This window comes from Lissotriton vulgaris, chromosome 5 (genome assembly GCF_964263255.1).
Source record: "Lissotriton vulgaris chromosome 5, aLisVul1.2, whole genome shotgun sequence".
Classification (NCBI taxonomy): domain Eukaryota; kingdom Metazoa; phylum Chordata; class Amphibia; order Caudata; family Salamandridae; genus Lissotriton; species Lissotriton vulgaris.
In genome coordinates this window covers 746908215-746935317 of record NC_141693.1, presented here as the reverse complement: position 1 = coordinate 746935317, position 27103 = coordinate 746908215, and the positions used below count along the sequence as shown (strand labels likewise).

The following is a 27103-nucleotide window of genomic DNA, read 5'->3' as shown; positions in this document are numbered from 1 at the left end:
TCTTCGAGATGAAATACCCCAGAAGACTGCAACTGTACATGTTGCCTAAAATCCATAAGGATCCAATTAATCCTCCATTTAGACCCATAGTATCGGCCTGTGGTTCAATCTCAGAACCCATTGGGAAATTTGTTGATCGGTTTTTACAACCCATCGTTCAGAAGAGCATGACCTACATCAAAGAAACTACAGCGTTCTTAAATTTACTTAAGACTGTGACATTGGAAGAAGACACTACATACTGGTTATGCACAATAGATGTTACCGCATTGTATACGTCCATCCCCCATAATGAGGGTATTGAAGCATTGGAATGGAGCCTCCTTAATAGTGATCTGGAAGAATCACAGAAAATATTCATCATGGAGTTGATGCAATTCGCACTGTATCACAGTTACTTCGAGTGGCAAGGACAATTTTTCAATCAATGCAACAGAACATCCATGGGTTTTGGGTGGCCACCCTCATACGCCAATATCTACATGCACAAATTTGAGACAGATCATATTCTCCACAACCGAGTCTGGACTGAGGGTCTTATAGTCTTCAAACGTTACATTGATGATATTTTCCTAATATGGAAAGGCTCCAAACAACATCTAGAGGAGAACATTATCATATTGAACACGCACAATGATTGCATTAAATTCACCCATACCATTGACAAAGAAACCATTGCGTTTCTGGACGTCAAAGTGATGATGTACAATAACATCATCAGCATGAAAGTTCACATGAAAATGACAGATAAAAATGCAAGTCTTTTGATTCAAAGTTTTCACCCTGAGTCTTTAAAAAAACATTTACCTACGTCACAGTATATCAGATTAAAAAGGATTACCACGAACAGCACGGATCTACAAGAATCGTTCAAAGAGCAAATCATGAAGTATCGCCAAAGAGGTTATCCCCAAGATATCCTTGACACATCTCTCAAAAAAGTCACAGAACAATCCAGAGAAAATCTTTTACAAGAGAAAGTGAAAATTTTGGACAAGAAAACAGTATGTGCCATGAAATATTCTACTGAATTAACTAAAATAAAATGTATAATCATTAGCCATTGGCCATTGATTCAATCGGAACCTTACCTGAAAGGCCTTTGCAGTGAAAAAATCACATTTGCATTTCAGAGATCTAAAAATCTCAAAGAACTGTTAAATACTCCAAAGAAAGAAAATGTTACATGAAAAGGCATGTTAAGATGTCAAAATTAGGCTCATTGCAGCAACGTTATTTCAGGGAACACGTTTACCCACCCCATGAAAGGCAATCAAATTGAATTACATCACACAAGCACCTGTGATACTGCCAACTGTATCTACGCTATCAAACGCCCATGTGGCAAAATATACGTGGGACAAACGGAGAGTAAAATTAAATTTCGTATTACCGATCACAAGAGTAATATACGCCTTGCCAATATGAAATCAACAATAGCTTGTCACTGGAAAGAAGCAGGTCATCAGATTTCGCAATTAAGATTCATGATTTTGTCCCACAGAGCCGTGACATGGATCCCGTGAAACAAAGATTGAGAGCTGAATACTATTGGATCAAAAAACTTAATTCCACACATCCAATGGGGATCAATGATCGGATCGAATATTCATGTTTCCTATAACATGGTATCATATGGACAGCATTGACTGATGACACATCCTGTGTCCCCGTTTGATTTATGAATCATAAGATCGGTGATGTTTTGCACATTTTTTTTAATTTTCAGGATGCACGTTTCATTCACCTTCGATCGTTTACCATGTTTTCAGTAACAGACCTTTTTATCCTTGTTGCTATGTACTGTTTACGCATGGTTTGTGACTTTCATTTCTGTAACTTTATAGTTCCAGGCCGTTTTACTTGCATGCCCGTCTTTGAAACGCACATACTCATATCACAAGATGTAGGCTCTGTTTGTTAATGTCGTTCCTATTGGCCATTTCATGCCGATCACGTGTCATGTAGTTCCCATATCACCACCTATCCCGTTCTGTGTGATTAAAACCTTCGGAACCTTTGGTTGCGTAAGCAGCAACAGAGACGCGGCGTTGTCCGGTCCTCATGTAAGTTTCACTAAGCTGTTCGAGCTAATTCTTTTCCGTGTTGTGCATGTATAGCGTTACGTCGTATTCGTTAATTCTGACACCATGGCCACACCACAGTGCATGTCTCACAACATTTAAAAAATTTGTAGGTTTTCTTTGTATCGTCTTCATGTTAGGGACGCCAGTTATTTCACTTTGCATTCTACCACCGCGGCATTCGGCTTGACTATTTCACTAATGCACACTCGCCACATAGTTCCCACGCTGCATTCCGTGAGCATATTCATATTCATGTTAGTCACTTTTTGTTTCATTGTCTGACACTCTTCCGTTTTAATTTCAGGTGTGCATGATCACACTTGCACGATGGTCACATACATATATTTGAACTGTTGGAAGTGGAGTATCTGATTTGGTCCTGTTTAACCTTTGTTACAGACCCTTGATGAAGGGTCCTGGTTTGTTGACTTGAAATGCATTGGGTTCACTAAAGCACTGCAAAAATATGAAGATTGCAACATAAGATTGCCATTATGTATGCAATTATCCTTTGGATCAAACATTGGATTTAAAAAGACTATTGGAGAGAGTTCAATCTTGCAGTGAATAAATTGAACTTTGTGAAGAAACCGGTGTGTTTTATTGTATATCGTATGCACATTTTGGTGGGCAGGTGACCCTCCCCACACCACATCCCATAGTTATAATGTCAATCCAGACCTAAAAATCCATATTGGTTAATGGCTACCCTCCACCAATCTGTGCTACTGCCAGAGAAAAATAATATAAATCATCTAGTTATCTAAGGCACTTTAATAGCATTTCAATGTCTGTGGGCGGCCTTGAAAGTTCAAGCTTAGGCAGCTGGATAGATAAAATAATCACTGCTGGTAGAGGGCAAGAATTATGTTTGTAGAAACACACAACTTCTGCCCAATCAAAACATTTACACCAGGTTCCCAACATATGGGCAGAGCCAAAGTCACTCTTTAGTGATGAACACATAACTTCTGCCGACAGGTGCGCTGTCAAGCCGGATCATAAAAACCGCCCAGGGAGCTCAGCCTAGGAGAATGTTTTGGAGGCAATGTCTTATACTTTATCAATGTCTCATAAAAAGTGGGGTGTATTTATGGAACAGAGGACAGAATTATGTGTGCTCTGGAGCAGATCAGATATGCATATGGTGTAAATAATCTAGACTATGACATTGAGTTTGTCAGCTGAAATTTGCTGTAAATGTTTATCAAACACACTCAGATCAGATCTTGTGGGCAACGGGCTAAAATAGGGACAGTCTCTGTAGAGTGGATCCTCATCAAGATGGAGGTGGGATGTGAGTTTTATCGTAATGCATACCTCTGGAGTCTGATTCTGTGCTTTAAATGGGCTGGTACTGTCGGGTACGGAGTAGCGGAACTTGTTTATTTTGAGACAGAGAGGACCTACACCACTTAAGAGATACATAATACTTATAATTGGAGAGTACTGGCACGTTTCAGAAATAAGCAGGCATTCTGGTACAGAGGACCTGCACTTCTATTTTTCCATTTCAAGTACTGGTTTGATTCCTTATGCTGCGCTGCTTGTGTCCTGTTTGTGCCTGTTCCCAGGGCTTTCAGCAGGCCGGGTCTCACTGGTGCTGAGCACTGGCAGTTTTTTAAAGGGGGCCTCGAAACTAGTCTCTATTGTGCTCTGTTTTGTGCCCTGGCATAGGCGGTCTGTTTTTTTTTCGCACTTCAGTGACAGCAGGTTTATCAATATGTGCTGCTCACACAGCTCACTTCTCACTAGTGGAGAAGTTACGGCATCACACCATGCCAGAGGAGCGTTGTAGGAGAAGGGAAATACTTTAAAGAGAGTCATTTTCTCTCTGGATTTCCCTTATCTTTTTATCTTATGCAACTAACAACCATTCACAAAGCAAATAGTCCTGTCTTTGTGTAGGTATGATGCTACTTGTTGATTCTGGATGCAATGACAGAAACAGCAAAATACAAGTCGGGCGGTACAATATGCTAAGCACAGATTTTTAGTTTACGTGTTGTAAGCCACACCCTTAATTACATTGGCCTAGCCCCTTTCAGTATTTTCATCCCACTTAAAGCCCTGCCTGTTCCTCTCTTCGATAAACGCGCCTGCATCATTGTGGTGGAACTCAGAGCTAGACAACTAGAGAGGCGACTATTTATACCTTTTCCTTCACCATTTAGATTTTTTGTGTATTATTACAGAGTACAGTACAGTGGCATAGAGTGCATTTTTGTAAAGTGGCATAGAGTGAAGTTGTGCAGAGTAATGTGAAGTGGCCTAGACTTGGGTGGTGTAGAGCACAATGGCGAAGAGTGCAGGGGTGTATAGTAGAGCAGGGTAGAGTGCATTGGCAGAGAGGAAAGTGGTGAAGAGTAGAGAGGCGAACAGTGAGTTGGCATAGATTGTAGTGGCATACAGTGGAGTGGTGCAGATTGGAGTAGAGAGAAGAGGTGCAGAGTGCAGTATCGTAGAGTGGTGTAAAGTGGAGTGGTGCAGAGTAGAGTGCTGTGGCGTGGAGTCATGCAGAGTAGAATGGAATGGCAGAGAGGTGTGTATGCATGGTGTGGTAGTACACTGCCATCACTGATAACACATTTCCAGTTGAAATTACCATTACATTTGCTCAGACATACTTTTTTCCTCATAAAACTCTACAGTGCACAAACGATAATGTGTGGAAATTGAATCACCTAGTCTATTGATTTGTTTTGATCATATTAAAGAATTTGTTTCCAACACGCTTCAGAATTAACAACAATTGTGCTTCATTTTTTTCATTTGTAATTCTGATATATTCTGAAGTACATTTCAATTTTAATGTGTGCTAGAAAAAAACATTTTCCTACCTCCAATATCCAGCAAGATTGTCATATAAATCCTCTCACCTTGAAGTCATAGAAAGAAAAGTAAACACCAAGCTCCCTATAAAACAGTGCCTGACATTTGACCTATGCCTATGAATGCATAGCAAAAGTGACAAGTTAAGAAAAGGATTTACAGTCTTGTTTACAGAAAGGGTCACTTGTGGAAGAATACAAGGAGAGGTAGTGTGAAAAGGCTTTACTCTTTGGAGGACGAACTCATGATGGAAAGCCTAAAAAAATTAAGCTAGCAAATAGAAAACCAGAAAATGTGAGTTACAAACCACAAAGCCAATGGTATGCTGCCGATGGAATGCATTCCCAGGGAAGCTTTCAGAATGAATCCAAGCTGTCTAAACCAAACCAGACAGCTGCTCTGTCTGTTATGCTTCGACGTAAAAATGAATCTGACCTTGTGTAATGCAATCTGGTGCTCATATAAACCACTCTAATGCCCTTGGCCTGAACTCATGCTATATAAAAATGCTAAAAAACTGCCAAAATATACCTGCATCACTTACGTCTTTAAGAGGATGTCTGAATTCATGCTCAAGAAATTCAAAGGCTATTGATTTGTTCTTTGTAGATAGAAATAATCCGCAAAAGGCTGAATAAGGACATCTCCCACCACCCTGTGGTGATGCTGAACTTCTGCCCAGACCTCCGCTCCGCTGTGACGGACCTGACCAGGAGCCAAGGAGAGTACATCTTCCTGCTGGACCGCAGTGGCAGCATGAGCGGTGTCAACATCAACCGTGTCAAGGTAAAGTAGCAGATGGGATGGATGACTCCATTCCCATGGAGGGGGATCTCAGCTGAAATGGGCTGAATGTAAATTTTCACTCACAATGAGGTGGAAACGAATGGGCTGGGGGCGTTCATTTAAAAAGTAAGGCCAGTAAAAAGCCAGGATCACTGACCACGATGTGGGTGTTCTATGAAAGTGGCCCTGTGTTCTATTGACTCCACTCCAGGCCAGTCACATTTCTTTTTCAAGTGGCCCATTTCATGTTTGAAACCTTGAGCCAGTCCTGTCATTAAAGTCAGAAGAAAGTTGAGTGATCGATTTATAGTCACACTTGTGTCTTGGTAAGCTTGGCAAAAAAAAAAATCACGCAATGCAATTTTTCTGGTTAAAAAACGGAGTTGCTCAGAGATATGTATTTATTTGTTGAGTGTCTTTCAGTGACTAAACCGAATCTAGGTGCAATGGCCTCCTTGCACAGGAACTCAGAACAGCAGGCGTCACAGACTGAATTTCTCTCAGCTATAGTGTGAGACGGTTCCTGGTTTTAAGATCCAGGAAAGAGTATCGGACCCCTTTGGGACCTTCACTTGGTTCTGAAGACTTTCAGACAAAACGGTCCCCAGGGTAAAGTGGTCAACTAGGGCCGTCTTGAATTTTGGGATTCTTGGATAGGTACATCACTTTGCAGGCATTTACGAACCTAGGTCAAGAGGTTGAATTTTTTTTCTTGTGGTATGTGCTTTGGCAGGGTCGTCGAGTATCAACTTTTCTTTTAGAGTCCGCCTTAAAATTCAGATAATGATTAATTAACAATGGTTTCGTTCATGCATTTATGCAGAAATCTAGCATGACTCACAGGAATAGTATTCCCTGGTATACAGATGCTAATTCATTCGTCTCCATCAAGACTGTCTCAATCCCATGCCTTGGGACTACTAGGATTCTTTTTTACTACCCACCGTAGGCTCTGGCCTTGTTTGTGACTGACTCAGTTCTCCTACATTCAGTGCCGGATTAAACCCTGTGGAGGCACCCAGGCAGTTGAAATTCCGGGGCTCCCTCGCAAATTATCGCCTAATACCCAATGCCCCGGATTTTTTTACGAACTGATTGCTGCCAGAAAATTAGATTTTAAGAGAAAAACTGTTATTTGAATCTGATGTCTCTGATTTCTGTACTTTAAGTTGTATTTTGATATGTTGTCACGAGGCCCTGAAAACGAGCTAGGCCCATAGGACGGTGCCTACTTTGCCTATTTGGTAATCCGTAACTACCAACATTAGCCTGTTATTGATTTGTTCACTTGACATCGGATTGACAGTGCACACCCTGACTGCTTGATCTGACATTTGACTACAGCCCGCTCAGATTCCAGCATTTCCATTAGCCTTTCCATTTACCTCTTGGACAATGTGTTACTGACTAGCTAGGGCAGAATAAGGCATGTCAAAGCCCTGATTTACAGCTGAAAAGCTCCCGTTTCACCCTCCTGCGATATCCTCTTGCACACCAGTGTGAACAGAAATAGAGAAGAGACACCCTGGTAGTTGTAGCCTATGAGGAGGGTTGCTAAATCCACCCTCCTTACAGAGTTATTGCCTGCAGTGGAGAAGTTCTTGTTTCGTGTGTGTCAAAGGCTCAGACTGTAGTGGAGCGCTCACCAGTGTGGCTTTCAGTGGAACAGCATCAGTGCCAGCTCTATTGACCTGCATGGAAGAAGGGCGGATGCTAGATTTAGAATGCATTGGCATAGGGTGTAGTAGTGCAGAGTAGAGTGTGCAAAGTAGAGTGTAGTAGAGTCAGTCATGTAGAGTGCATTGGAATAAAGTAGAGTAACATGGAGAGCATAGAGCACAATGTTGCAGAGTAGAGTGCTGTGGCATAGAGTTCAGTGGCATAGAGTGCAAGGGCGTAGATTAGAATGGCACAAAGTGGAGTGGCGTGGAGTGGTGCAGAGCAAAATAATGAGTAGTGGGGTGCAGTGGCGTAGAGTACATTGTTTCTGAGTGGGGTGGTGCAGGGTAGAGTGCAGTGGCATAGAGTAGAGGGGCATAGAGTGTAATGCCATTGAGTAAAGTGGTGTATAGTGCAGTGGCATAGAATGCAATGGTGCAGAGTAGATTAGAGTGGCAAACAGTGGACCGATGTAGAGTGCATGGGTGCAGTGTGCAGTGGTACAGAGTACAGTGCAGTGGCATATAGTGCAATTTTGTGAAGTGGCAAAGAGTGCCTAAAGCTAGATTGTTGACCCTCATTGAGCAAAATCACAGTAGAGGGGCCTGTGTACTAAGGGGATTTGACAACAGTTGCGCTGATTGTGTGCCAGAGATGTTGGCCTGCAGTGGAGCTGCTTGCATCTTGCTGGTTGTGACTTCTACTCTTGAGTGGGGCTTCAAGGATGGCAAGGTAGATGACCTGCGTGAAGCAGACCTACAGACGACCTGGTTTTGTGTCAGGGTTGATGGTTAGCACTGGGGCAGCTTGTGTGGCAACATTATGGGCAAGCTGTGGCAGCTGGAGCTTTGGTGGTTGTTAACAGTGGGAAACTCGTCTATACCATAGTTGTTGGTCTGCAGTGGTGCAACAACGGCTATGGCTGTTGGACAGCTAGATACTGGCCTTCAGTGGTCAGCAGTGGACAGCGTGGGTGTTAAAATGATTAGCATGCAGTGGCAGCTGTATTGTCAGTGGTTAGCAGCATGTGGCTTGTGCACCAGATTAGTTGGCCTGCCCTGGGGCAGCTTTGGTGCCAAAGCTGTTGGACAGCAGTAGGGCTACCTGTGTGCCAGAGAGATTGACCTTCAATGGGTCGCCTGTGTCAGAGGATGATTGTTGGCCTGCGCTGGACTACTTGTGTGGCAGGGTTCCTCGTTTACCAAGACAGACTGATTTCCAGCTAGAAGCTTCTGTACCAGGTTTGTTGGTCTGCAGTGGGCAGGTTTTGTGTCTGGTTTGTCAGCCTGCAGAAGGCACTTTGTGTACCAGGTTTGTTATTTAGCAAAGGGCAGCTTCTGTGCCAGAATTGTTGACCTGCCGACTCAAAGGAAAAGCTCCACTCTTCCCTAGGGACCTTCGCTGACGTCAGCAGCCTGCTTTGGCGGCAGATCTGACAGCGGCAGGGAAAGATTTCGACAATCTTCCCTGGTTCGTTCAGGTGGCACCTGGAGGAAAGAGCATTTATTGACCGGGTGGACCTGCAGCGAGGCAGGGTGCTGCGAACGGTCATGTCGGCCTCGGCCATAACTGCGTTTCGGAAGATTATTTTACGGTAGAGCTGCTTTTCCCATTACTGCCCTCTGAGGTCTCACACGGCGCGAGGAGAAGCGCGTGCGTGGATGGTGGGCCGAGACGTAAGGGAGAGGCGAAGGAGGTCAGCGCCTCTCACTCGGCTCTCGGGAAAGCTGGCGCTTTAGACATCTCTCGCGCAGTCCGTCCCCGGGGACTGGGATAAACTACCGGAATGGTGTGCAGCAAGAAGCTGTTTATCGCCGGGTAGCTTCGCTTCCGTCCCCCAGGGCGCCGCTGGCGGCCTCTACCCCCACACACCCACGGATACTCAATTAATCAATTTGTACAAGACGGGGTAATTGTGACAGCTCCTCTGCTCCGGCCTGTCGGGATTTCTCCTCTTGCAATTTAACTGCTCGCTGATGGCGCCGCCGCTGCCACTGCAGCCCATGGCTTATTTAATTAGTGACAAGTGGACAAGTGGAAGTCTCGTTCTGCTGCCGAGACGGCTCTGTGCGTGGTGCCAGCAGCAGGAACCGACGGCTCCATAACTCCCGCAGAGATAGCTCTGTTCCTCAAGCAGAGGCAGCTTCGTCCCTCCCTTCAGAGACAACTCCATCTCTCCCTGTGAGAGGGTCACATCTCTCCTCCAGAGCCTGCTCTATTCCTCCAGCAGTGACAATTCAATATATTTATGCAGAAACTACGCTGTCTCTACCCACGAGGCAGTCACTTCTCTCCTTCCCTCTCCCACCCCGTCTGCAGGCAGAGACTATCTATGCTGCATAGACATCGCCATTCCTTCCGCAGACAGCTCAATTCAACTGCTAAACACGGCGTTACCATCCCTTGCAGAGACTGCGCAGTCGCGTTTGTAGAGACAGCTTGTTCCCTACTGCCGAGGCCACCATAACTCCTGTAATGAGAGCTCCGCCACTATTGAAGAAGAGGCTGCCCCATTATTGCTACAGGGACATATCGGTAACTCCTGTAGATTAAGTTAATTCCCTCTCTTTAGAGACAGCTCTATATGTCTCATATAGAGACAGCCCCATATCTACTGAAGACTCAACTCCACCTTTCATATAAAGGGGCCGGGTCTACACTCCCACTGCACAGCGCCAACTCACATCAACATTAGGACTGCATCACTGGCCACCGGGGGCGCCTGTGCATGGATCCTGCTGCTCCGTGTCCGAGAGACGTGCTCTCGGTCATAAATAGTTAATCGCGTTACTCTCCGCTTGTGGGCTGAGGGAGAGCGCGGCAGCGCTAGGTGGCTACAATATAACAATGATGGCTCCAGGCTGGCGCTGTAATTTCCTGCCGCGCCACGGTTTAAATTTGACACGGGACACAGTTGGAATTAAGGGGAGGGTGGGGCGCCCCTCTCAGCACGCTGCTGGCTGACACAGCTAGGCACTCACCAAGGGCGCAAAGGTATATTTTCGCCCGCCGCCGAGGCGGCATTCACTGACATCAGGACTTGACTGGGACACGTTTAATAGACAAGCAGCCACACGTTGAGAGGGCCGGCAGGGCAGCCTAATTTTGCAAGAACCTGGACACACACCGTGGCCGGAGGGGTGCTCCACTACAGTCTAGCAGCCATGTGAATTACGGGGCCGGAACGAGTCATGCACCCACCGCGGCCGCTGCCAGGAACCCCTATGCGGGGCTGCATAAAGTTGTTGCAGCAGTCTGGCCCCTTCTGCTGATGGCGCTGCCTGCTACAACACGGCACCTCCTCGAAAATGCGTAAGTGACAAGCCACTTCTAATTTGTTAAGCACATTTCATGCCCTCAAATATCCCCGTTTACATGGGGGGTCCTCATCATCAGGCAGAACAGCGATCATAGGTAAAGTTGGCACATGTTCTGCTGTTTGCTGACGTGCCTGTCAATGCCCAGTGAAGGTGACACAGAGCGACCCTATGCTTTGTGGTCTTTGGGGCCTGTAAGTGGTCGTGCTCCTGGGCAAAGCCATGTGTCTGAACACTGTCCGTCCAAGCCTAAGAACAGACCTTCGTCAGTCTGCACCCCTGTGATCCCGCAGCATGGCCCCAGTTTGAAAATGATTACAGCGATCGCCTGGGCCAACCCGTTCTGGCTGTCATGTCAGGTCAGCATCGGTGTTCACAGTGCCCAAGTGCAAGGTATAGGCACAGTTCACTTGAAACTGCATATAAAATAATAGCGCACACACTTTTAAATGAAAGACAAGTAAAACTTAAATAATCAGCAGGACGATTTTTTTACATTACGAACTTCTGACCTTTTCCATTACGAAATGTTTTCATCACATCTATCATATTACATAGAAGAGTTAACAAAACAATGCTAATTTTCTTTTATCTGTTTTGTTTTACATCTGCAATATTATGTCATTCCTAATGTTGTGTAGTGTCACAGGCGCTATAGTCAAGTGCTGGCTGGCTGCAGAGTGTCCTGCTCTTATTAGCATTTCTCTATATTTTCAGTTAACATTTTTAATAACACTAATGTGCACTCTGGTATTGTTGTGAGCAGGGAAGCTGACACTTCCTAGCAGAAATAAGTTGCCCGTTTGGGAGCAGGGCTCTCTGTGTCATATTGCTTAGTGTCCTTCCATTTCTCGTGTATAGCAGCAGTGGTAAGCTCTTTTTAGAGTTTCTTGTTCCTCACATGGGTTTAACTTCTAATATTTTTATGTTTCAATCATCTTCATTGCTTGATTTTGCTCGCGAGAAAGTGTCACTCATAGTGATTGAAATGTCACTCATATTAACACTGAAATTATGAAAAATGTCACACATAGCAATCTGAAACCCTGACAGATATGTGCACACCATATCATACATGTCAAAGTAAATATAATTGGCTCACTCACTGCGGTGTTATTCAAACTCTGTTACAGTCTCCCGAGTTTCCTTGTGAATAAGAATGTTGCTGTGCAGATAAAGCCGAAAACAAATCCATGTTCATGCAAATTTGCCCCTAGTTCTGTGTTGGGGGGGGGGAGGGGTTGTAGCAGCTTGCGTTACATAAAAAAAAAATCATGTCTGACACACACGCACCGCATGCGTCACTGCCAGTACAGCACGACATTGAGGTGGGCACTATCATTTGAAGCAACAGCAGGCCCCTTCATAAAGGCAGTGCCACCAGTAAACCAGTAAGTATCAAACAATGATGCTTTTTTTAGCGTCGGGATTGTCACCGTGGGGCAGTAAAACAGACTTGGTACGAACAGAGTTCGAGGCCCAAGCACTCATGCCACCGGCACCGGGCGGGCACTGTGTGCATGAGCACTAGTCGGGTCAGGAGGCTGGAAGGTCAGCAGGGTCTTGGCCTCTAACCCCTTTCTGTCTGTGAAGGGCCCCGGAGGCACCGCTCTGTGCAAAGTTAGCAGGCTATTTATTCCAAAATGTAGCTTTAAATGCCCTTTTGATTTACTCTTATTCAAAATTTTTTTTGAGGGCAAGGGAACTGACTATCAAAAACTTACTTTAGAGGAAGGCTCCTTTGCTGAAATTCAGATCGGGCATTATATCCGACTTTCAGCAGTATCAGTTGAGGATGTGGGTGGGGCCAGTGGACGAAGTGGGTGGAGCTGGGAAAAGTGGGTGTGGCCTCCCAAAAACATTTGAGCACCTGGACTTCATATTTTACAAATTAAGCACTGACCATTCCCACAGAAGAGACACCTCCAGACCCGGCTCCGTGTCTCCCTGCACAGACACCCTCATGTCTAAAGCGGAGGCAGCTCCATTTAACCAGCAGAGACAGCACCATCACTACTGCAGAGACAGCTCCGTCGCTAACGCGGAGATTGCTCTCTCTCTTCACTTGCAAGTGACAACACCAGCTTCCTCACCCAGAAACAGATCATTACCTCCAGCAGCGAGAGAGAGAGAGAGATTTTTCTCTTCTCCAATGACAGTTCAATCCCGCCCGTAGACCCAGTCATATCCTTCCCAAAGAGACGGTGGCCCCCGTTCCTCCTGCAAGGAGAGCTCAATTGCCCATATAGGGACAACTCAATTACTCCACAAAGGAGCACAGGACACGCACAGAAAGAGAGAGCGATTATGAGAACGAAAAACAGAGAAGGAGAGAGAGATTTCTCCTTACTCCCTGCTGAGACAGCTCATCTCCTTAAAAACAATGTTGCTGTCTGCAATGACTACTCTCTGTGCGTGCTTATCATCCCTCCAGAGACTGCTCGATCCGTCAGTCGGCTATCTGTATTTGTTACAGAGGCAGCGCCATCGCTCCTCACGAGACAGCACCATATTTTACCCAGAGAGTGAAACCATCTCTTTAGAGACATTGTCATCCCATCTCCAGGCAGCTCACCCCATTTCCGGAGACAGCTTAATTCTCCCTCTAGAAACAGCTGCGTATCTTCTCCAGTGACAGTACCAACTTTCTCATACACAAGGTGTCATAACTCCCATAGAGCGGTACGAAAGGGGTGGTGATGGACAGGGCATCTGAACCAATCAAACACTCACACCCAGTCATCAGATCTGGGTTTAATCCATCACCGTTCTTTAGCCCACTCTGTCACGCCAGTTCAGACATGGCCATATGCAAATCAGTCTGACCCTGTGCCTCTTGGGAAGAGTCCAGCCCGAACTGCCAAGCTATGCCTTCCCTGGACCGGAAACAAGCTTCCGAGGACCGGTTTCTGGCATTCCAGCCGTCTTCAGCCCGGCTTGCTTGAATCCCGTCGCAAAGTGAGCAAGGGACTCACGTCTGAGCATACCCTGCCAACTTATGGCGAACAAAGCGGTACAAAAGGGGTGGTGATGGATGGAGCATCTGAACCAATCAAACACTCACACCCAGTCAACAGATCTGGGTTTTATCCATCCCCGTTCTTTAGCCCACTCTGTCACCCCAGTTCAGACATGGCCATATGCAAATCAGTCTGACCCTGTGCCTCTTGGGAAGAGTCCAGCCCGAACTGCCAGGCCATGCCTTCCCTGAACCGGAAACAAGCTTCCGAGGACAAGTTTCTGGCATTTCAGCTGTCTTCAGCCCGGCTTGCTTGAATCCAGTGGCAAAGTGAGCAAGGGACTCACGTCTGAGCATACCCTGACAACTTAATGCGAGCAAAGCGGTACAAAAGGGGTGGTGATGGACGGAGCATCTGAACCAATCAAACACTCACACCCAGTCAACAGATCTGGGTTTAATCCATCACCGTTCTTTAGCCCACTCTGCCACCCCAGTTCAGACATGGCCATATGCAAATCAGTCTGATACTGTGCCTCATGGGAACAGTCCGATTCAGAAAAGGGGGTGGTGATGAACAGAGTGTCTGAATTAAGCAGACCACTCTTACCCAGTCCAAAGATCAGGGCTTGATCCATCACCGTTATTTATCTCACTGCCCCATCCCAGCTCAGAACCTGGCTATATGCAAATCAGTCTGTCCCTGGCCCAGTGCATCATGGGAACAGGGCAGACTAAACTACCAAGCCAATTCTTCACCAGAAAGGAGACAAGCTACCGGGGACCGGTTTCTGGCATTTCAGCCGTCTTCGGCCCGGCTTGCTTGAATCCTGATGGAGCAGTGAGAAAGGGACTCATGTCTGAGTATACCCTGCCACACCTATAGTGGCCAAAAACGATTCAGAAAAGGGGGTGGTGATGAACAGAGTGTCTGAATTAAGCAGACCACTCTTACCCAGTCCAAAGATCAGGGCTTGATCCATCACCGTTATTTATCTCACTGCCCCATCCCAGCTCAGAACCTGGCTATATGCAAATCAGTCTGTCCCTGGCCCAGTGCATCATGGGAACAGGGCAGACTAAACTACCAAGCCAATTCTTCACCAGAAAGGAGACAAGCTACCGGGGACCGGTTTCTGGCATTTCAGCCGTCTTCGGCCCGGCTTGCTTGAATCCTGATGGAGCAGTGAGAAAGGGACTCATGTCTGAGTATACCCTGCCACACCTACAGTGGCCAAAAACGATTCAGAAAAGGGGGTGGTGATGAACAGAGTGTCTGAATTAAGCAGACCACTCTTACCCAGTCCAAAGATCAGGGCTTGATCCATCACTGTTATTTATCTCACTGCCCCATCCCAGCTCAGAACCTGGCTATATGCAAATCAGTCTGTCCCTGGCCCAGTGCATCATGGGAACAGGGCAGACTAAACTACCAAGCCAATTCTTCACCAGAAAGGAGACAAGCTACCGGGGACCGGTTTCTGGCATTTCAGCCGTCTTCGGCCCGGCTTGCTTGAATCCTGATGGAGCAGTGAGAAAGGGACTCATGTCTGAGTATACCCTGCCACACCTATAGTGGCCAAAAACGATTCAGAAAAGGGGGTGGTGATGAACAGAGTGTCTGAATTAAGCAGACCACTCTTACCCAGTCCAAAGATCAGGGCTTGATCCATCACCGTTATTTATCTCACTGCCCCATCCCAGCTCAGAACCTGGCTATATGCAAATCAGTCTGTCCCTGGCCCAGTGCATCATGGGAACAGGGCAGACTAAACTACCAAGCCAATTCTTCACCAGAAAGGAGACAAGCTACCGGGGACCGGTTTCTGGCATTTCAGCCGTCTTCGGCCCGGCTTGCTTGAATCCTGATGGAGCAGTGAGAAAGGGACTCATGTCTGAGTATACCCTGCCACACCTATAGTGGCCAAAAACGATTCAGAAAAGGGGGTGGTGATGAACAGAGTGTCTGAATTAAGCAGACCACTCTTACCCAGTCCAAAGATCAGGGCTTGATCCATCACCGTTATTTATCTCACTGCCCCATCCCAGCTCAGAACCTGGCTATATGCAAATCAGTCTGTCCCTGGCCCAGTGCATCATGGGAACAGGGCAGACTAAACTACCAAGCCAATTCTTCCCCAGAAAGGAGACAAGCTACCGGGGACCGGTTTCTGGCATTTCAGCCGTCTTCGGCCCGGCTTGCTTGAATCCTGATGGAGCAGTGAGAAAGGGACTCATGTCTGAGTATACCCTGCCACACCTATAGTGGCCAAAAACGATTCAGAAAAGGGGGTGGTGATGAACAGAGTGTCTGAATTAAGCAGACCACTCTTACCCAGTCCAAAGATCAGGGCTTGATCCATCACCGTTATTTATCTCACTGCCCCATCCCAGCTCAGAACCTGGCTATATGCAAATCAGTCTGTCCCTGGCCCAGTGCATCATGGGAACAGGGCAGACTAAACTACCAAGCCAATTCTTCACCAGAAAGGAGACAAGCTACCGGGGACCGGTTTCTGGCATTTCAGCCGTCTTCGGCCCGGCTTGCTTGAATCCTGATGGAGCAGTGAGAAAGGGACTCATGTCTGAGTATACCCTGCCACACCTATAGTGGCCAAAAACGATTCAGAAAAGGGGGTGGTGATGAACAGAGTGTCTGAATTAAGCAGACCACTCTTACCCAGTCCAAAGATCAGGGCTTGATCCATCACCGTTATTTATCTCACTGCCCCATCCCAGCTCAGAACCTGGCTATATGCAAATCAGTCTGTCCCTGGCCCAGTGCATCATGGGAACAGGGCAGACTAAACTACCAAGCCAATTCTTCACCAGAAAGGAGACAAGCTACCGGGGACCGGTTTCTGGCATTTCAGCCGTCTTCGGCCCGGCTTGCTTGAATCCTGATGGAGCAGTGAGAAAGGGACTCATGTCTGAGTATACCGTGCCACACCTATAGTGGCCAAAAACGATTCAGAAAAGGGGGTGGTGATGCCCTGTTCCCATCATGCACTGGGACAGGAACAGACTAATTTGCATACAGCCAGGTTCTGAAACTGGGATGGTGCAGTGAGCTAAAAAACGGTGTTGGATCTAGCCCTGATCTCTTGACTGGGTGAGAGCTTTCTGCTTAATTCAGAGACTCTGTCCCTCACCACCCCTTGTTGTAAATATTTTTGTCCACCCTAAGCGTGGAAGGGTATTCTCAGATGTGAGACCCTTGCTCATTGCACCATCAGGATTCAAGCAAACCGAGCCGAAGACGGCTGTAATGCCAGAAACCGGTCCCCGGGAGCTTGTTTCCTTCCCAGTGTAAGAATTGGCTTTTGTAGTTTGGTTTGCCCTGTTCCCATCATGCACTGGGATAGGAACAGACTAATTTGCATACAGCCAGGTTCTGAAACTGGGATGGTGCAGTGAGCTAAAAAACGGTGTTGGATCTAGCCCTGATCTCTTGACTGGGTGAGAGCTTTCTGCTTAATTCAGAGACTCTGTCCCTCACCACCCCTTGTTGTAAATATTCATGGGAACAGTCCAGCCCGAACTGCCAAGCCATGCCTTCCCTGGACCGGAAACAAACTTCTGAGGACAGGTTTCTGGCATTTCAGCTGTCTTCAGCCCGGCTTGCTTGAATCCAGTGGCAAAGTGAACAAGGGACTCTCGTCTGAGCACACCCTGCCAAGTTATGGCGAACAAAGCTGTACAAAAGGGGTGGTGATGGATGGAGCATCTGAACCAATCAAACACTCACACCCAGTCAGCAGATCTGGGTTTAATCCATCACCGTTCTTTAGCCCACTCTGCCACCCCAGTTCAGACATGGCCATATGCAAATCAGTCTGACCCTGTGCCTCATGGGAACAGTCCAGCCCGAACTGTATCGCTTTGTTCGCCCTAAGTTGGCAGGGTATGCTCAGATGTGAGTCCCTTGCTCACTTGGCCATTGGATTCAAGATAGCCTGGCTGATGAGGATTATGAATCCGAAACCGGTCCCAGGATGCTTGTTTCCAGTCCAGGGAAGACATGGCTTGGCAGTTCGGGCTAGACTGTTCCCATGAGGCACAGGGTCAGACTGATTTGCATATGGCCATGTCTGAACTGCGGTGGCTGAGTGATCTAAAGAATGGTGATGGATTTACCCAGATCTGTTGACTGGGGGTGAGTGTTTGATTTGCTCAAATGCTCCGTCCATCATCCCCTTTTGTATCGCTTTGTTCGCCCTAAGTTGTCAGGGTATGCTCATACGTGAGGCCCTTGCTCACTTGGCCACTGGATTCAAGATAGCCTGGCTGATGAGGATTATGAATCCGAAACCGGTCCAAGGATGCTTGTTTCCGGTCCAGGGAAGACATGGCTTGGCAGTTCGGGCTGGACTGTTCCCATGAGGCACAGGGTCAGCCTGATTTGCATTTGGCCATGTCTGACCTGGGGTGGCTGAGTGAGCTAAAGAATGGTGATGGATTAAACCCAGATCAGTTGACTGGGGGTGAGTGTTTGATTTGCTCAAAAGCTCCGTCCATCATCCCCTTTTGTATAGCTTTGTTCGCCCTAAGTTGGCAGGGTATTCTCAGACGTCAGTCCCTTGCTCACTTGGCCACTGGATTCAAGATAGCCTGGCTGATGAGGATTATGAAACCGAAACCGGTCCCATGATGCTTGTGTTCGGTCCAGGGAAGACAGGGCTTGGCAGTTCGGGCTGGACTGTTCCCATGAGGCACAGGGTCAGACTGATTTGCATATGGCCATGCCTGAACTGGGGTGGCTGAGTGAGCTAAAGAATGGTGATGGATTAAACCCAGATCTGTTGACTGGGGGTGAGTGCTTGATTTACTCAAATGCTCCGTCCATTATCCCCTTTTGTATAACTCCCATAGAGACACTTCTCTTCCTACCCCAGAGACTGCTCCATCTTCTCTCTCTAAGCAAAGCCACCCCTGCCAAGATATCGCCCAGTTCACCCGGAGACAGGCCGGCCAGTCACTGTAGGGCAGACGCTTTCAGTTGTCAGTAACTGCTACACCCTGCATGAAGAGGAAAGTCCATCTGTCTTCCAAATACAGCTCCCGGCCACAAGAGACATCATCAACAACAGTGTCGTTCCTGATTAGGGACATATGCACCCAGTGACAGCGGCAGAGACCACATAAATAAGTTTTGTACGTGAAACAACATTGGAACTGGGGTCTTTTACGGTTTTACCACCAGAGATATCACCCAGATGCGACTGTCCTTCGGTACTAGAGACAGCACCAGATGGACACCATTATTCCACGGTCAGAGACAAAACCAAAAGGCAAATGCCATTCAGCATTATGGACAGCAAATCAAAAAGATGTTCTTCTTAGCCTCCTGAACAACTATTTGTCCTTCAGCTCCGGAGACAGTACCCAGGAGTGAGTGCCCATCAGCACCAGAGACAGCCCAGAAGAGCAAGAGCCGTTTCACAATTGCTGAGCAGGCCTACTTTAAGCACGTCCTTCTTCAGAGCCAGAGAGAACGGATCCGAACAGGGGTGCCTCAGCAACCAGAGAACGTTCCCTCCGAGCAGGGGTGCCGAGCAGGCCGCTTTCAGCGCCAAATACAAACATCGGAGATGGGGTGCGTCGAAACCGGAGAGATCTTCCTCGAGCGGGGCCCCTTCAGCACCAGAGACGGTGTGCTCCACCAGGCTCCGCTCAGCGTGAGACAACTTCCCACCCACGGCCTCTTCGCCTGAGAACGAGCCCTCACGTTAGGTTCCAGGCTGCATTCGAGCATCTCCATTTCAGCACCCCAGACAGCTCCCTCCGAACGGTGCCTGTTCAGCACCTTCTTTTTCACGATCAGTAACTGAAAGAGCCAGTCTCATCTAAACTCGCCAGAAAGCAACATCTGGCCAGTGCCAACAAAAATTCGGGACGCAAGGTTATTTCTTTGGGAGACATCTGAGGACGTTGCATGATTATAAAATAGCTTAAAGAAGTACACGCCAAAATAGCTTGATGTTCTTTAGTTTGTATTACACATTGGAGTGTTAATCAAACTTTCACAAATAGCTGGACAGATTTAAAGATAAACAAAAAAAAAAACTAGTACCCGTATACACTCCAAGCAGAGTTTGACATCCGACATAAAACATAGAGATATATTGCATAATTAGGCTGTTCGGAATTCGGTTTAAACCGAGTCTGCTCGAGAAAACACTACCGGTGTGAAAATCAGCTGACCTGGTTTAAACCGAGTGTCACTGATTTTTTACATATTTGTTACAGCATATTTGTTACACCGCTTGGCCACTTGAGGGAGCCAAAGGAGTACAAAAAATAACTATACTGGCACTTGCAATGCCGAAGCGAACACCGGGAAACAATGAGTCACCCTCATTAAATCTGCGAAGGAGCTGTTTTACAGGCTAGGTGGCGGGGCCTCGTTCAGTGGTGCATTCATTGACCAGCCTTTGTGGTCCGATCACTATTGGAACAAATTAGCGTGATTGGCCGATAAGAAAGCTGGTTGAGTGGATGAGCCTCCTGCATACGTCTTGGTGCGGACACAGCAAATCCAAAAGCAGAGGAGGACTGGCCAATAGAAATCTTGAGTTGCTGAGGCAAGTCACTGCCTCAAAAAACATAACCGAATTGGGGCCAAGTCAGTAACGTCAGTTACTGGCTGACAAATCATGCCGCTTTTCTAGCACAGGTGCATGAAAAATTCCTAGCAATTAGGCTCAAAATATAACACATTTTCCATCGTGACGGACAGGGTCTACTCTGCCTCTCATCATTCTGTGGTCGATATAATTTGTAATATTTAGGTGAACTTCCTTTAAGTACGACAACCATAATTTACAAGTAAGGAAGTTTGGGGGCTGCGATTTTTATCAATATTAAAATTAACATAATTAATCAATGAGATTTACCCACCTGATGGGATGGCGCAGTAAGGAGGCCATGTGGGACGCTAAGATGCTGCCAGGCGGACGCACAGCACCCATGGAGCTCAAAGGATTGCAGTGTAAAACCCCCCTCCCCCCACCCACCCTCTCCCATCTTCTGTCGTGTGTGTCGGCCCGGGCTACACAGCTTCTCGGGCACACACAGCCGCAGCCGAGCACTTCACACGTCTTTAAAAAGACCATTTGCGTATTAAGGAGGCTTTGCTGTGTTTTCACCCCCTCATCGCCTATTGCTGGAAGAATTAAGGATTCCCCCACCCAGAATTTGGCTCTCGTTGCGCCTCTGCTGCCAGGTGGGAATGGTGCAGGGCTAAGTGGAGTGTGCAGGACGCTGGATGCCTGGAGACGTGTGAACTGATTGAAATTAGAAGCCTGGCTTCCACGCACCCCCACAGTCTGACAGCAGGATAGTAGGATTTATGGAGTACATATGTATTCAATGAGAGTCACTGAGGGCAGCCGAGGGATGGGACTGCTACAATTACACTGATAAAGAAATGTTCGCCAAGTCCGGGGGAGAGTTGGACTTCTAGCCCTTCCCCCCTAACCTGACTCACAGGCAAGCCTGCTCAAAAATGATTGAGGGAAGAACGTTAAAAGTTAGACCAACGCATTCTTCATGCCACACATTCATGACGAACGGCGGCAATTTATATCCTATGCTCTGTGCTTTTTTTTATGCACGAACGCTCATTGATGCAGCATTCATTTTGCCACAGAAGTTAGCTGCAACTCAACCCAAACTTGCTCTGCGTTACCCCTGGCCCGGCCCTTACAGGTCTCGTTTCATTAGGGTGTACACATGTTGACGTTAAGGCTAGCACCTGGAAGCTTTGAGATCTGACCAACCAGGCCCCCTGCCTGCCTGGCTGTTGTGGTCTGATGTCTGTCTTACTGCGGGCACACCCGAGTACTTCAGAGGTCTTTAAAAAGACCATTTACTTAACGAGGCTTTGTTGCTCTTCGCCCCTTCTTAGAGCTCCTGCAGCTACACTCTTAAATGGAAAACAGCTAGAACTCGAGCACTCAGCCCCTAAAAAACAAAGGTAATTAATTTATTTTTTCTAATTCAAATGTGCGTGCTTTTTTGTTGGGAATACAGTGGCACAGATCCTTTCTAATTAATGAAATCCTTGTTTAAAGCGCTATGTGCCCTGCAGTGTAAATCGTGCTGTATTTAATGTGCAACAAGTTTCTCAAGTTTGGCAAGTTATATACATTGTTTGTGGAAGGAAAAATGTAACAATTAAACCAGCCATAGGCAGCCTTTACTTTCCACCTGTATATTTCACAACAGTTCTATAGATTTGTCTGACTATGGTGTGTTTTGTGAAATATTCTTAGATTTTTTATTGGGAGTCTCTTTTCCACCTGTTGGTTTGTGCATATTTGCCATTGATTACATGGTTGGTTTGCTTCGAAGGTATTTAAAATAATCAATTGCATTCTCTGTGTAATATGCATTGGTTAGACCGCTCATTTGATTCCCTGAATGGCAAGCCTTCTGTTTTCTCTTGGCAGTTGTTTACTGTTTGCGTAGCCCACCCCTTCTGTGTTTTCCCCCAATCATGTGACCGCATTGCTTCTATATTTTTGCAGAACTTTAAATATTCCGATTTTCCTTAGCTGTACATTTTGATTGCAGTGGTATCCGGCCTAAAAATGTTTGTCATGATATGATCAAGTAATGCATGGTCACTCACTTGTGTTCCACGAAGTTCTGTAAAATAACGTTACCATATGTAACGGTTAATGGTGTTGGCATACATTTTTTGCATTCTAAAATTGATTTGAATATAAACGTGGAAATGCACGTGATTTTGTGTACAGATATGCATGCATGTAGTAAATACAATTTGAGTGTCTGTGCAGATAGAATATTCCCATCTGATTAGGTCACTAGTTAGGTAGAACATATGTCCAGCACATCAGTAGACATATGTTCGTGACAGATGTGTCTTGCCAAAGCATTGGGGATAGTGACATAGCAAGCACATATTGTACGTCATGCCGGGTACTCCCCCTGCCTTTGAGACCCCCAAACTTTTATTTCAAGGTGTATCTTTAGGATTTATTTTGGTATCTGATCAGGGCATTGGAGGAACCCCTTGGAGAATTCCCCTATGCATCAGTTTTGCTGTCTCTCCTGTTGTATCATGTGCCCTTTTTGGTGCAACTGGTGTTATTTGCATTTGCTTCTTTGAAATTGTGTAGTTTAGGACAGATGTCAGTAGATGACAAAATAAAGCATTACAGAATGGCATGTTATCTGCATGCAAGCCCCAAACACAGGCCTCGTCTACTTAGTTGGCTAAACAATGCGTTTTATTGTCATTTGACTGTTTATACAGTGGGATTATTGTAATATGATCTTTGGGTTACGTGTCATGGGGAGGGGCACTCCAAGTTACAATTTGGTCAGGGCATGCAAGGCCCTGTCGTTGGTGCCATTTTGCTTATTTTTGACCCCATCTTGTGAGAGAAGAGGAACTTCCAACGGGGTATTGAGCAACAACATCCGGGTTTAGCTTGAGAAACCATGTGGGTGTAGGCAAATATTTCTGCTCTCTGTCAGGCAGTCATATGTTTCAGAGCCTACATTTGTCTGTTCTGTTGCTCAGCCTGGGATCAGAATATATTTTTTGTTTTTTGTGGGGTAACTGTAGGCAGGTCACCGCCTTCAGAGCTCATAACTGAGCTGGCAAAGTTATCTTAACCTGTAGAGACACCTACTTCAGTTGAGGTAATTGTGGGCCTAGGCTGAGAGCCACCACAGCAACCAGGGCCTTTTCTGTGGCTCCTGCTGTGTGAGCGAAGAGACAATTTGAGAGTGTTCACTGTGTCCGGGCCTCTGCAGACTTTGGTTCTTGCTCCTCCTTTAGAATAGAAATGTCCCTTCACCAACCATGGCTTTTGAAGTCAATGAAGCCTCACTGTGGTACTCTGCACAAGTGTTAGATCCCTACCGTAAAGGGGAATTTTCTCAGGACTTTGCAAAGTACAGCTCCATTATTGACCGCTTTAATACCTCTGAGGGCCTATGCACCCAGTTCAACGCATATGTTGCAGAACCTGTTCCAGAGAATGTCAACCTTTAGGTGCACCAGTACTGGCATGGAAAGCTATGTCAGTGGCCAGAGTTGGCAAATTGTGTACTGGCTGTTTTGGTGTTGCTAGTCTCAAGTGCCAATGTTGAGAAGGCCTTTTCACAAATAAAAGTTTACATGGGAAGGAAAGAGAGAGCACGAATGACCAAAGACTCACTGAAGAAATATTGTATGGTGTACTACAATAAGATTGTATTTGGACCTCATATACACTGTACGTGCACTGTCAATATATCATGAATCAATGAAGCAAGCAAGCAATAATAAAAGCAAAGCGTTCCATAAACACCGGTAAAACACTGTCAGTTGTTTTTTATGGTGCGAAAATGAGTAACCACTGAAAAGCACTGTTTTTTTCAGGTATTGAAATCACTGGAAAACACTGACAAAACACCACCAGAATTTACCAAAAATAGAAACTGAAAACAGGAAAGCTTATGCATAATTCAACCCCCATACCATGCATGATAGTGCATGAATCATGGCTCTGTTGCTGTACATAGACTTAGTGTTCACTGGTAGTAGCACTACCAGAGACAGTTAAAAAGAGAGGGAAACGATGGTGAGAAATGAGAGAGGCCTATATACTAAGAGAGAGAGACAAAGGGTTGGAACAGTGAGAGTGAACAGTGAGAGAAGAGGAAAAAAAGCGAGGTCCTGCCAGCTGAGAGAAAGAACAGATGGTGAAAAGAGAAAAGAAGACAATAGAAGAAGATGGAGGAGAGAAAATAACAATATACAGAAATATGGTGGGGATGACAAAGAGAAGGTTGAACAGAGAAGAAAAAGGTAGAGGAGGCATATAAAAGGTGAGCGAGGGTACCGAAAGAAGGATTGGGGTAGAGAGTCAGAAACAAATTGCTAGGTAGGGGAAAGAGGCAACAGACAGAGAAAAGGGAACCTAGAGATGAAGAGGTAGAATAAGGAATGAATAGAGAGATTATATGAGGGTTCACTTTGTACCTTGCACGTCAGACTTCCAATCCCAAATCCAGTGTACCATATCTTTAAAAAGATGGTGCTACTCTACTCTTTTTTCCCTTTCACGCAATGCAACACAGCACAGCAACTTCTCTTACTGCGCCGTGTGAAATGTTAGCAAATATATACCTCAAAGATTTGGCACAAGTGTCCAGACTTAGGTTTTGTCTTGAACCTTGTACAGTGCTCTGCTGCCTTTAAGCTAGGGTTATGCTATTGAAACAACACACCTGTAGATACAGGCAGAAAATCACTGTTTAAGAAAAGGAAATGTTTTAAAGAATGAGGGAGACATCCAATCAAGGTTTCAGCCCAGAGCATTTGTCTGGCAGGTTACAGTGCGGCACTAGAAGATTCTAGGATTAAACCACATCAGTCATGTTACGTAGGCATTTCTACTTGCACTCTTTGTTTTCCATTAACTGAAAATGTTGAAATGAAAACATTTATAGAAACACTGATTACAACAAAATGTAACCCTTCAGTCGATAGCCCATTGCTTCTTACCAGCTATCCCACAATCAGCTGTTGAAATGCTTTTACCTCAGGGCCTGAGCACGGCACAGGCTGCAGTAAAGATAGCTACATCTGGGCAGAGCTGGCTTTAGTGCTGGTGCCAGATGGTGTGAAAATATTTGTTATTTAAACAAACACAAAGTAACTGTGGGTCAAAAGAGGAAAACAGACTGTTGACTGACTGAGTATCTGACAACAAGGAGAACCGTAAATAGAGACACATTTAACAGAGAATATTGTGTATCAGAGTGTGACATAGCAATGGTCAACAGGATACTTTCTACATGTGAAGAAAATACCCATCAGTTGTCGACCGACACCGCCCTTGTCATCATCTGGGATCCTTCACACGAGAAGGGAAGATGTTGCAAACACTTCAATAAAGTTATTAGTTAACTAAAGATGTGTGGCCCAGTGAAAGTGGAAATCTGTTTGGGCATAGGGTAACAACTGTTAAGCAATGCGTACATGTGAGTGAAAAGTAAAGTGATAAGGTGCTTAGGAGACTAAAATTGGATAGGAAAGAGGCAAAAAAGACATTTAATGGAAACCTCTCTGCTTCCAAATCAATAAAATGAGTGCAATAATGGTAGTTTTAACAAATAGCTACTATATATTGTATCAGGTCAACATGTTTCTGCAGATTAATGGACCCTAGAAGGTGTCCGCTGCTTTCATCAGGACCGGTAGTCGCTACTGCTCAAAAAATTGGTGGAATAAAAAACAACAAATCTTTTTCACCTGGGTATCCTAGGTAACATCGTTCTCCTGGCTATTAGGCAGGAGAGAAAAGCTCCACCTCACCTGGCTGCTGCGCAGGTAAATAGAGCACCGCTCTAACCGTCGGTACTCCGGGGGGCCCTTAATGCCATTCTGGGGAGGCAGCGGCAATTCCCGACCGTGTACTTCAAGATCTAGGAGCCATGAATGAGTTCCGTATGGACAGTTGAGGCGATGCTCAGGATGACTGTCACAGGCCCTTTGCAAAGGGTGACTGGTAACCTTTCTGAAACTAAAAAAGCAATCCAGGTAACCAGGTTTAGACTTGGGCGCACTACTCTCAATCTGGGCAGAGTTAACAAACACGTATTAATAAATAGTGCTACAAAGGGCAGAGAGGTTGGTTACCTGCAACCCCAAAATACCCACTACGTGGGCACCACAAAAAAAAGTACAGTTCCTCCCTGAGCACTCTTAAAGTAAACACACCTCAATGACCATCATTTGGTAATACGTTTCCATATAACTCTATAGATTTGTCATATACGTACAGTCGTATATACAATATGCACAATTCAACGATCAGTCCTTGTTGGTAATTCAAATTATACACAGTTCAACAACAAGTTCTTGTTGAACTGTGTATAATTTGAATTACCAACAAGGACTGATTGTTGAATTGTGCATACGACTGTACCTATATGACAAATCTATAGAGTTATATGGAATCTTATTACCAAATGATGGTCATTGAGGTGTGTTTACTTTAAGAGTGTTCAGGGAGGAACTGTTCTTTTCTTTTTGTGGTAACCTTTCTGTTGCTCATTGCTATATTCGGGTGTTAAATCTATACTAATGAGGTGCAACCTATGCCCAGGCAGTGTTAACAAGTTTAAAAATAACAAAATATTTAAGTAAAACTATTACAAAATATGCCACATTACACCACCTAATTTGCTTTTTCTTGTTGTATGATTTACTCATCCCTGCCACATAATTTGGACTTCCTCGGATGCATAATTGTAGTGGCCCTGCTTAAGAAAATGAGGACTACAACATGTACGAGTCACATGTCACCCATACTGGTAGGCATTATATGTTAAACCTGCTTAGTCTGGAGAAATACAGACTCAGGATTTAAAACATAGCATAGTGGTTGGGGTTGTGTTTACTAATAAGTAATTATCATTATGCAGAGGAACTATAT

The 27103-nt window shown here is 45.7% G+C and overlaps 1 protein-coding gene across 1 annotated transcript in view; it reads left to right on the top strand.

Moving 5' to 3' along the window:
* VWA5B1 (von Willebrand factor A domain containing 5B1) overlaps nucleotides 1-27103 on the top strand; it is a 1100054-nt gene that overhangs the window by 149295 nt on the left and 923656 nt on the right. The window contains exon 7 of the mRNA XM_086920192.1: nucleotides 5529-5705. Coding sequence (XP_086776318.1) covers nucleotides 5529-5705 — 177 coding nt within the window. The remainder of the gene's footprint in view (nucleotides 1-5528; nucleotides 5706-27103) is intronic.